General features: G+C 36.1%; 1 protein-coding gene across 1 annotated transcript in view; it reads left to right on the top strand.

Moving 5' to 3' along the window:
• The window catches only part of spata20 (spermatogenesis associated 20), a 58,951-nt gene extending 50,761 nt beyond the window's left edge, over positions 1 to 8,190 (top strand). The window contains exon 16 of the mRNA XM_081393440.1: positions 7,514 to 8,190. Coding sequence (XP_081249566.1) covers positions 7,514 to 7,684 — 171 coding nt within the window. The 3' untranslated portion in view covers positions 7,685 to 8,190. The remainder of the gene's footprint in view (positions 1 to 7,513) is intronic.
• The last annotated feature ends 4,603 nt before the right edge of the window (positions 8,191 to 12,793 follow it).

Genomic DNA, 12,793 nt, shown 5'->3' with positions numbered 1-12,793 from the left:
AATGCGTTAAAATAACATTTATTAGGGTTTCTTCAAAGGTAGCGTGTTTTTTCAGTTACTGGGTGATGACGTCACAAGAGGAACTCGCAACCCATACTCTGCTAGATTCCTACTGTATTATGGCTATTTGGAGAACGACTGAAGATGTGGGAAACCATCAAATTCTTTATGGACCACAGCCCTACAATTTTTAACCGGTCAGGCGTGAGAGAGGGGAGCCATGGCACTCAAAGAGTTATTAATGCTTGGTGTGAGGAGAATGAGTGGAGGGTTAGCCAGGTGTCCCGGTGAGTAACGTAAGCTACGTTAGAGCAAGTCTAGCCTGGTGCAAACTTAACCCGGATAATACAACGGAACAAGCAAGTCTTTTCAAAATATTGCCGGAATAGCAAGGAGGGACAACGACTGAAGACATTATTTACTTACAGTAAGTCAGTCCAAATCAGAGCTGCATGTTAGAGATGCACGTCAGGCGCAATCGCTAGTCTCATCGCCGCCTCAAACTTCTTGTAATACCCTTCCTCAATCCACGCGTTATCAATTTCTCACGATTTAATTTGCGATGTTTATTGTCAGAAAAGAAAAAGAGAGATGGATGTCCCCATCACTGTGTGTGTGTGGGCTATCAGCAGTGGAGAGTGTGTGCGCTGCCGTGAGGTGAACGCGTTTAGGAGTTTAGTGGAACAGCTCGACCTGCGACCGGCTGATCTGACGTGCCTGAACCCGTTTGTTTTGCGAATAGCTTATTCTCATTTCAGGCAGGATCACGGTCCCCTTGAAGTCAGCACACACGAGCATGTTTACAATTGAGTTATTTTATCCATAATTTTTTTATCAAATAAAACATACAACCAACTTTTCTGAAGTTATGTAAGGCATCTATAGCTATGACTATGCCGGTAACTCTACTAGTGAGTTCCTCTTGTGACGTCACGCCCCATCTAGTGTAAGGGAGCGGGAGCGGTTAAAACCACTGTTAAAAGTGCCAACTTTTCATATTATATCAGCATTTTGGTATAAAAAACAATGGTGGGCGGTTCTTATCTTTATGTTTAATAAACACATTGCATTATCTTCGTGAAAAATTTAACCTGCAACTTACACTTTAAGGAAGGTCTAATCTCGGGAACGCACAAAAAAAATCCAGGAAAAGATTTACTATCTCTTAGTGTTGTGATCCCATGAGGTGAGAAAATTGCGCTAAAACACTCACCGAGTTTTTATTACTTGTTTTTGCATTTTTTTGACAGAAATATATTAAAAAAATTGCAATTTCATTTTTTAAAGTTTAATGGTTTAAAAGTTCTTTTTTTTATCTCTTCCACACCAGTGTTATTTTTGTTTTACATTTTTTTTTTATGAAAATATCCAAAATTTTCTCAAGATTACATTTTTTTTATAAAGTTTTACTAATTAAAAACTGTTTTACCCTCAATTTTGTTTTTACATTTTCTTAACACCAGTTTTTTTTTTTAATTAATACATTTTTTTTTTTTTTTTATTCATTAATTTCATCCTGTCCACCTGTATTTTCTTTTACACATTTGTATTTTTTATTTTGTCTTTGTTTGGACAAAAATATTATTTTCTATTCAGATAATGCTGTAATTATCTGGAGCAAAGTGTTTAGATCTAGGCACTTTCATCTAATGAATTTTATATTTCAGCTGATCAGTCCCAACATTAAATGACAATTTATGTTTAATCAAAATATGAAAAACTCCCATTGATGATTTATCATTTAATATGTCACAGCACCACTGACAATGCCTTGCACTGCACATACTTATTCTGTACAGTGGCCTTTACCTTTGAGGGGTGTAGATGAAGACAGGGGAATCAATGAGGTCATGATGCTCCATTCCTCTCCAACCAAGAAATAAACTTACGGCAGATAATTAAATGACTAATGGCTGTGTGCTCCACTTGTGCGCGCTGACAGCCTCAAGCTCTCCAGAGAGGCTCCATCCTGCCAGGAGAAGAAGCTGATGAAATTCCCCAGACTAATCAACTGTTTGTGTGTGTGAGTGTTTGTGGCTGATTTCGTGTGTGTTTAGGTGAGAGTAGGTAGGAGCTGACAGTCTAGAAGAAGGATATCAGTGCATGGTAGCTGGGATGGAATCATGGCTTAGCTCATGGGAATTTGTGAATCAGAAAACAGAGGAGTAGGAGATGGATTCATGTGTAGCAAAAGCACAAAACACAGAAGCTGAGATGTAATGCAAACAACACCAGTAGAGCCAGTAGTTAGAGATAGACAAATACACTAATCTGTGAGACTATGGGCTAAAATAGGGGCTCAGACAAGAGATTTGGAAACAAGATAAATAACAATGTTCAGAATTGCTGGCAGAGTATGTGCAATACATCTAAAAGAGTACTACATCAGAGTATATAATATATACAGGAGCAGTAGAAGTGAAATGAGGAAAAGGTGAACCAGTCAACACTGGAATACATTGCACAACTCAAAATCGTAACAGATTGAACACAAAAACTCACCCACAAACATACACAAACATGAAAACAATATGTGTTTTACAATTGTCTCAAAATATCAAACATGGAAGTAATCACAGTCTGAAGCTAGATTTGAGTCTGCCCATCATGTAATTTTGTGTGAAAACGGTCAACTTCGACTGCCCAAAATCTACAGATAAGCTCTGACTTTCACCAACTTGTGTCGACTTGTCCAGGCTGCAAATCGGGGCAAAAATGCGTACAATAGTAGTATATTCCAGCCTTTAAATTCACTAAACTCTTTTAAGACAAAGATCCAATCAATTCCTGACGGTCAAAATCAAATCCCGTCCTATATTTTTCCTTGTCCGAGAAGCCATTTCACATAGATATAAATCACAATAGTGAATAATTGAAAATTGCAATTTCGATTTCATGCAGACTTGAAAGGGTTTAGTTCACCCAAAAATGAAAATTCTGTCAATAATTACTCACCCTCATGTTGTTCTAACCCCGTAAGACTTTCGTTCATCTTCGGAACACAAATTAAGATATTTTTGATGAAATCTGAGAGCTGTCTCATTCCTTCATAGGCTGCTAGGTAATTGCATCTGCCGGCCCAGAAAAGTTAGTAAAGACATCGCAAAAATAGTCCAAGTGATTAAAATATAAATAACGACTTTATTCAAATATTCATTTTCTTCCATGTGGGCCTCTGACGTGAGTTCACGAGAGCGCCACGACGCATGCGAGAAATAATATAAAATATCTTGATTTGTGTTCCGAAGATGAACGAAAGTCTTATGGGGTTGGAACAACATGAGGGTGAGTTACTGACAGAATTTTCATTTTTGGGTGAACTAACCCTTTAAGTTGGAAATCCAAGGTAGTGAACTTATTCTGAGTTTTCTGGAAACCACTTCCTACATTTTTGATAGTGCAATCTCTGTATAGAGCGCTGCAGCGATGATGCATTTTTAGACAAAAACCTAACCCAGAAGTTAGCATCACCCTGGTTCGACAAAAAGCCAGTATGATTTGTCCATTGACTTTTAATTTATTGCAGAAAATAAGCTCTGTGACCAACAAAAGTTTATGATTCTTATTCCAATTGTTGATTATTATAATCTTCACAAATGAACAGAATTTTAATGAATTTTAAAGCCTAAATATATAATTGACAGAAGTAAAAGGATAAAAATGTAGGCTATAAACAAACTACACCACGGTCGCATGACTTCAATGTCACCACCATTAAGCTTTCAAAAACTCTTTCAATCTTTGTTTAAAAAAACATTTTCCCTGAAAGTTTGAGTTCGAATAGTTTGCAAGAGCATGATTATAAACACAATGAGGCTGAAAAAGTGGACTAGTGAGTAGATGAGATTACCTGTTCACCATGATGACATTTAATGTCCCGATAACCTCTGTAGTCCCATTCAGCCACTTGTTATCAACTTCCTTTTTCAAGACAAGTAAAAGCTTTAAAAAATCACAGGGGTTTTACTGATGTATTTAATGTCACACTATAAAACCTGAAAATATCCATACAACTTATTTCAAGCATTTAACCAAAAAAACATTAAAAAAAAACATTGACTTCAGGACGATGGCATGGCACTCTATAGAATGTTATTTATTAGACCTCTCTTAGCTTTATTTAATTCCTCCATGATACATTGAGAACCAATGACTATGGAAGCTTGTTTCCGCCAATGAATAATAAATAAATAATAATAATTGACTTTTTATTTCACAATTCTGACTTTTTTTCTCACAGTTGCAATATATCAAGTCAGAATTGTGACTTTTTTTCTCACAATTGCGAGATAGGAAGTCAGAATTGTGAGCAATTCTGAGAAATAAAGTCGCAATTGCACGATATAAAGTCGCAATTGCGTGTTATAAAGTCAGAATTGTGAGATATAAACTATTCTGAGGTAAAAAAAAAAAGTGTCTTTTTTTCCTTAGAATTGGACTTTATATCTCACAATTGTGAGTTTATATCTCAATTCTGAGAAAAGATGTCAGAATTGCGAGATATAAACTCGCAATTGCGAGAAAAAAAGTCAGAATTCTGACTTTATAACACGCAATTCTGACTTTATAACACGCAATTCTGACTTTATATCTCGCAATTCTGACTTTATAACACGCAATTGCGACTTTATTTCACGCAATTCTGACTTTATATCTCGCAATTCTGACTTTATAACACGCAATTCTGACTTTATAACACGCAATTCTGACTTTATATCTCGCAATTCTGACTTTATATCTCGCAATTCTGACTTTATAACACGCAATTGCGACTATTTCACGCAATTCTGACTTTATATCTCGCAATTCTGACTTTATAACACGCAATTGCGACTTTATTTCACGCAATTCTGACTTTATATCTCGCAATTCTGAGAAATAAAGTCAGAATTGCGAGATGTAAACTTGCAATTGTGAAATAAAAAGTCGTAATTATCTTTTAAAATGTTTTATTTTGTGGCGGAAACAAGCTTCCAGAAATGACAGCTTTTTTAGTATCTCATAGAAATATGTAAGATATTGAGAATAAAGTTGTAAAATTAGGAGATTAAAGACCTTATATTCTGAGACTTTATTCTTGTAAAATGCCTATTATGAGATTATTCTCTAAATCGTATATTCGATTTTAATGTGGCACTAATATGTTGTTGTGGTTTTACACTGAGAATTATTAAGGGTGGTTACCACGAACTTCGCGAATGAACTGCGAGAAAGTCCAGCCTTTCCTTAACCCCAGGCCCCATGCATCTTTTCAGTCCATGTTGTGTCTACTTGTCATTTTTTATATGTTGCCTCAGTGGACTGTCACAGTTCTTTGAGTCAGTCTGGAGACAGCCCCGCGTGAGGTCACGACAAATATGACAGAAAGCCTTGCCAACCTGCTAGCGGGAAAGTAATGATGCGGAATTGTCTCGGCCCCTTGAGATGCAATAAAGGCAAGATCCTCGCAAACAGACAGTAACAATATATTGTGCTTAGAAGTCCAGGGACAGGTTTCGCAGAGTTGAGTTGTTAACCATGCTTGTCAAAAATCACACCGAGTGTGTCAAGACCAGAAAGCAGAGAGAATGTCTGCCTCTTGGTACACCTGAATATCTTCCAAAAAGCTGGGTCTAAACTGAGCCTCGAGAGCTGTCCTACGATTTAACCTCTGTCACATTCACAAGTCCTTTCCCGTTCCCTCCTCTTGGATCTCACAGAGCTTTAGGCTTGGCAGTAAAATCGTCTCGCTGAGGAAAAGTAGATTTACTCTTTCATCCTTTCCCCTTTGGTAACTCTTGGCCAGTGGGCAGCTCAGCCTCTTGCCTTTCTCTCTTTGCTGTCTACCATCCTGCTGTGGTATTGTTCGGTTAAAGGAGGAAGAATCTAGTGTAGCTACCACAATGTCCTCCCCTGCTGCTGCCAGTCATCCCCCCTGACTGGACATGGCCCTGATTGAGTTATTTCAGATCCGAAGGAGCGGGAGGGGTGGGATGCTACAGTCTGCATGGATCAATAGAATTGAATTATTAAGACACAAGCTTTATTGCACATAGCTTTTTAGTTCTTTTTTTTTTAGAATAATCTTGTGATTTAACATTACGAAATTAAAGTATTAACATTTTGAGATTACATTCCAAATTAACAAAATATATTTGTTGCATTATTAGATTAAAGACATTTGTTCAGTTAAATCCTATATGATTTACATAAATCCTTCACATCCATTTCTTGGTTTGATGAAGGTTCTGTTCCTATTCCTGTTGTGATAATAATTATAACTTTTCTCATAATATTGCGATTTTTTTATTTTATTTTTTCCTCTAAAAATATTTCTTTATACTTTATTCACATGCCTGTATTATTTTAATTTCAAGACATTATTATTGTAAAATTATAACTGTAATCTTAAAACCTTACAATTTAATTCTAAGGGGCTGTTTACACAACACCGTTTTCACCTAAAAACCTAAAACTTTTTATTCGTTTTGGCCGTTCGTTTACATGACAACGGCGTTTTTGGTCCCTGAAAACGCAAATTTTTGAAAACGGTGTTTTCTCTCAAAATATTTTTTTAGACTTTATTCGCACGCCTTTCATCTCCCTTATTCTTATAGTATGATGGTATTCTCAAAACCTTACAACTTCAATCTCAGAAAATTGACTTATTTTCAAAACATTACTAACAAACTTTATTTTTTTTACATTATTTCCCCCTCAAAATTCTTTACTTTATTCACGACTGTATTTTTAAAACGTTGACTTTATTTAAAAATAAAAATAAAATTACTAACACACTTTATTCTAAAAAATCTTTCCCCGTCTCAAAACAATTCATCATACTTTATTTACACACTTTTAATCTCCTAGTTCTATGACTTCATTCACTCTTTTTGTAACATTACAACATACTTCTCAAAACATTATGACTTTCAAAACATTACAGCTTTATTCTTGTAACATTATGACTTCATTTCTGCAGAATTTTCAGATAATTACAAACATGATTTCATTGTCAAACTTGGATTACATTTTTAATTTTAACATGGCACTAAAATGGCGTCATACAATGCTCTGGGTTTCTGAGTTTATTAAGTGGTCACTGACTGCAACATGCAGGGGTGTAAAAATTGTGTTAGTAGTTGAAGGGGTATGAAATAAGATATTTTATATGCTGATGATGAGTTAAAGGTGTGAATGTAACCAAGGACAGGTCATGGTTATCTCATCCCATAGAAGTTGCTGACTCTGGGTTGCTGGAACCCCCAAGAAAATAGAGAGGCCAGATTTAAACAAACTGTAGAAATGAACCATTGATGGGGCTGTCACTATAATCGCCCTGCCCTGTACTTTATTGTGGGTTATTACTAGCCAAGAAAGCATATGAAGCCCTTTGAGTCATAAATTTTACATTAGAGTAAAAGTATGACTCTCCCACTCCCACCTAACTGACATCACAATGACAGTTATGGCTTTCTCTCTCTATGTTTCTCTTCCCTTCCCCCTCTTTATCCTCCCTCTTTCTCTTTTTCAGGTCCTGATGTTGGCAGATGGTAACACAGAGGATTTCCTTAATCAGAAGCTGCCTATTCTCTCCACCCTGGTTCCGCAGGACGGCAAAGCCACCGCGTATGTGTGTGAGAACTTCGCCTGTGCCCTCCCGGTCACCTGCCCGCAGGAGCTGAGGAGACTTCTGCTGGAGTGAGAGCCGTCACACCACACAAACATCACTGTGGGACCCTTCCATAGTCGGGCCGCTAGGTATCTCAGATTATTACGCCAGTAGCAAACTACAGCCATCAAAAAACTGTCATAAATGAAATGCACTGTAAGACATTATACAGTGGCAAGGCAAATCTTTAGGGGTTGCCTGAGTTGTGATGTTCCACCTCATTCTAGACCTATCATGCAAGACGGTAGTCTTGAGGGATGGAAATACAGTAACATCGTAATGTGAGGAGGAACGCTGAGGCTAAACCTTTCATAGGTTTGTCTCGTGGGCTCAGTTGATCTCTGACAACCTGCTTTCTAAAAGATCAAGCATGTTTCTTCGCAACCTTTCTATGCAGTGCAGCTGATCAGCCCTCGATAAGCAACATGCTGCTGAACACACTAGATTTAGAGTGGAATTAGACATACAATGAATGTATACTAGAGCTCAGACTCTAGTAGTGGAATATAATAAAGACTCACTGAGTAACCCTTTTGTGATCTGGTTTATCTGTGCATTCCTTTAACATATGGATCAAACTTATGAAGGTCTCACACCGGATGTGACAGGCATCCTAAAATTCGAAACCACTGATGGCGTCCAGATGGGAATTTGTAGGCTGCTCAAAATTCTCACACATAGTTTTTAATTTAACTTGATCTAAACAAAACACTCCAAAATCGTTATTTAAGTACATATACACACCGCTGCTGAAAAGTCTCTTATGCTCACCAAGGATAAAAAAAAACAAACATTAAAAACAGTAATATTGTGAAATATTATTACAATCTAAAATAATTATTTTCAATATTAATATATTTTAAAATGTAATTTATTCCTGTGATGGCGAAGCTGAATTTACAGTCTTCAGTGTCACACGATTCTTAATATCATTAATCATTAATATGCTGATTTGCTGCTCAAGAATTAAAAACAGTTGTGCTGCTTAATGTTTTTGTGGAAACTGTGATGATTTTTTCCCCTCAAAAATTCTTTGATGAATAGAAAGTTCAAAAAAGCAGTATTTATTTGAAATAGAATTTATTTGTAATGTAAAAGTATGTACCTTTTGATCTATTTAATGCATCCTTGTTGAATAAAAGTATTGATTTCTGTTCAGACTTATTGACCCCGTTGTTGACTTTTGATTGGTAGTGTACATAATGTAAGATACAATATACATTATGTGCAAGTTTATATTTTTGTGGTTTGACAGCTTGAATAAAGACTGCATTAAACGTTTCCATTTCTAATCTTTCGATTTGCGCAGTTGCACCAGTTTTGACGTGCAAACACAAAGGGGAAAGTTTCATTTTTAGCTTTGGTAATATTATGCAATGTGTAATTTAAAAGCTATTAATTAACATATTTCATGATTAAGAAGAAATACACTGTAAAGTGAATCCATAATCTCTAATTCGGCAAAAATAGTAAAAAAACTAACAAATTATACCCAATGAAAAGTTCCATGTTCTTAGCCAATGGAATTGCTTAGGGGTCCAATGAGGATAGGCCTCTGTGGGTTGATTGGATCTTACAAGATCAGTGCAGTGTAAACATCTAATGCTAAGGAAACAGAGGAAGTGCCAAAAAAAGATTTTTAAAAATGTGCCATTGCAGTCACGCTATGCAAATATGTCTAATTATAAGGACGTTCAGATCTGTGGAGAGGGAGCACCACTATTTAACTTGGTAGGATTTCTTGAGCTGTTGAGGGATGCGTCTGTTTCACCGCGACAGCTCCTTCCTCTTCCGCCCACGCGACTTTACCAGCCGTGGGTGACACAGAAGACAAAATTAACCCATCTGCAGAGCTACAGTACCAGTCCATTGTGAAAAAAATCTCATGTTTCAGTGCGCTGAATATTTCCTTTGTTGTCGGTATGAGCACTGCATTGTATAGATGGTGGTATAGCAGTGACACTGTGATTACAATTCCAGCCCAATAATGGGAAGTAGACAATAAAGGCAAAAACTCCACCATAATCCAATTCCTTGTGTGAAAGAAAAGGAGAAAATCTGCCCTACACATGCTAAGCAACACAGCAAGCTAATGCAGACATATCTGCCGTCAGTGCATGATGATTTTATCTGCCAATTCCTCTCTTGTAGAATTGCCGGGAGCCACGTTTCCCAGTGTTTGTGTGCAGACGAGTGCAGATTTTATTTTTGCTGCGGAGAAAGGTGAAGAGAGGGCTCTGCTCCAGTTATGTCGAGTCCTGTCAAGAGTTTGTACATCCATGCTTTCGTCTGTCTTATCATTTTTTTCTCATTCCTTTACCCAGCTCAGGGTGATGAAGAGATCATTGGAAACACAGTGTCTGCTTGTTCAGGAACCTATGGAACCTCAGTTTGGTAACATCATGGTAGGACATCTTTTGTTGTGACTGCGGTCCCTCCAGCAATCAGTATTTTGTTTACAGCTATTCGGTGGCAGCCTCCCTGTTGCAAGAACCTTCGTTCCTGTCACATTAGAGGGGCCTCCATGTTCAGATCTCTCGAGTTTAAGTCAGTTTTGAAAGAATATCTGCCGTGCAGCTTAAGGGCCGAGACTCTAAAAGAATAGTCCCTTTGGAGATCATTACTGCATAAGATTTGTGTGTGTCTCTGAACCCTCCTTACCTTTACAAGATAGCTGAGTAATAAGGCCACATGAGGCTCACCGTACCCCCAGTCTATGAGCCACCCAGAACCTACTAGAACGACAAAGTATGAAATATATTATAGTTTGAAATAGAAAATTCAATGTTAGGTCAATTGTTACTAATCATTAATAGAATAATACAAAACTGAGAAGAGTTATAATTTACGGTTTAAGGATTTTTTTAAATAAATATTTATGATAATATAGCTTTTATCATTTTAAATGTAGCTTTACATGCCTTTGTCGTTTTTATTAATTGTTTAGGGTATTTTTAATATAACAATCTTTTTATATAATGTTTTAATGTATTTTACAAGTTTTAGTAATTTTAGTAATAAACTTATTTCAGTTAAGTTTTTCAAAAAATATATTTTATCTTTTAGAATTTTCTTTCATTTTTGTGTGAGACACACTGTACGCTATATTTACAACATTTTGTGAAGAACGAATTCATCATCTCAAATGCTTTTATTGACAACCATAACTTCACGTTAATGATCTCTCTTTATCAACCTGTCCACCTGTTTCCAGCAATCCCATCTCTTAAAAACAGTCATCTTTAAGCAGCTTCCAGTGGCTCTGAGTCCTTGACAGACTAGACCAGAATCGCTCTTCAGCTGCTGAGTGTATATATGAGTGTGTGTATTGATTCTGCGCCGTGTGAGTCCTTGGTTTATTGGCTGATGGCTGGTAGGAGACCTGCCCCAGAGAGAGGAACCAGCCGCTCACAGTTGATTGATTATGGACCTCAGTGCTGCTGATTTCAACTACACATTCACACAAACAGCCATTCCTCAATACATGCATTATGACCTCAACATCACAAAATGATTGTGGACAAAATGTACAAATGAGCAATAGTGATTAACACGTTTACAACATTTATGTCACATAATTTCTTACAGTGATTTCAGTATTTCAGCCTTAAAACTTTTGGTCAGTTTTTAACTTTTTGTCTATGCTGAAATGTCCTATACTTGCTAATGTGGAGACTAGTCATAAGTAAGCCATTTGTTGACTCATCATTTGCTCAACCAATGGTGTGAGTTTAGGGGAGGACCAGAGTTAATATAGTTTTGTATTTTTTAATTTGGTTTTTATTTCTATAGTATTTTCAGTTTTTATTACTATTTTTTAAGTTTGAGTTTATTTATTTTTTAATTTTATTTTTGGTATTTTAGGGCTGTCAAAGTTAAAGGATTAGTTCACTTTTAAAAAAACTTTTGCTGATAATTTACTCACCCCCATGTCATCCAAGATGTCCATGTCTTTCTTTCTTCAGTCGAAAAGAAATTAAGGTTTTTGATGAAAACATTCCAGGATTTTTCCCCATATTATGGACTTCAATGGGACCCAAACGGTTCAAGGTCCAAATGACAGTTTCAGTGCAGCTTCAAAGGGCTTTAAACGATACCAGACGATGAATAAGGGTCTTATCTAGTGAAACGATCGGTCATTTCCAAAATAAATAAAAAAGTTTTTTTTTATTATTATTATTTATTTAGCTTTACATAAACAGGGAAACCTTGAGACAATCGCATATGTTCTACAAAAAGTGTCAAAAACAAAGCCTCCCCCCAGCCCTCAAACATAGGTCAATTCTATAAGTACATGTCCTACAATGTGACAGACTGCTCAATTATAGTAAATATATAAACATATAGACATGAGGAAAAGTGAAATAAACAAGAATGAATGAATAAAGTTACTTTGTTAATACAAAGTACTACTATATACATAATTGTACATATATACACATATATTAAATAAAATATATATACTTACATAATTATACATCAGTGAGCATAACCTACATTTACACACCCCGCATACATTACCTACTCCAACACATTAATACTTAAATATACCTGAATGGCATCACATATTACATACATTCAGTAACCTCAGATACCTTGCATATATATATATATGTGAATGGGAGAAATTGCAAATGACACCTAAATTCAAACTCTAAAGATGATTCTTGTTCCCTGTAACTTTAACACTAACCAGAACAAAAATAAATAATTAAACATAAAGGAAAGGACGTTAACCAATTTTATTCAACTGATTGTCGGAAGCACTATAGTTCCTTGCTGAACGTATTATCTAAGACTAGTCGAAGCACGTATAGCGCACACGTTCCTTGACCATAAAGCCCATAGAAGCTAAGAATTAAGATTAAGTAAAGATTTTATTGGGTTCCATATCTTTACAAATGTCTTGGGTCTATTTACTAATTTATATCTCAGCTCTTCGAGGGGTAACACATTACTCAAGTCTCTAAGTAAGCCAAGTCTCAAATATGGGTACCGACTCAGATTTCCACTTCTGTAAAATTGCTTTTTTTTTGCTAAGATCATGCATAATGAAACAGCCTGAGATACATATTTATTTCCTATACTTATAAAAAAAAAAAAAAAAAAGTTTACGTTTTATAAGGACAAATGCTCGCCTTG

The sequence above is a fragment of the Scardinius erythrophthalmus genome (assembly GCF_964197995.2).
Source record: "Scardinius erythrophthalmus genome assembly, chromosome: 18".
Classification (NCBI taxonomy): Eukaryota; Metazoa; Chordata; class Actinopteri; order Cypriniformes; family Leuciscidae; genus Scardinius; species Scardinius erythrophthalmus.
The sequence above is the reverse complement of the archived record's forward strand: the minus strand, read 5'-3'. Positions and strand labels throughout refer to the sequence as shown.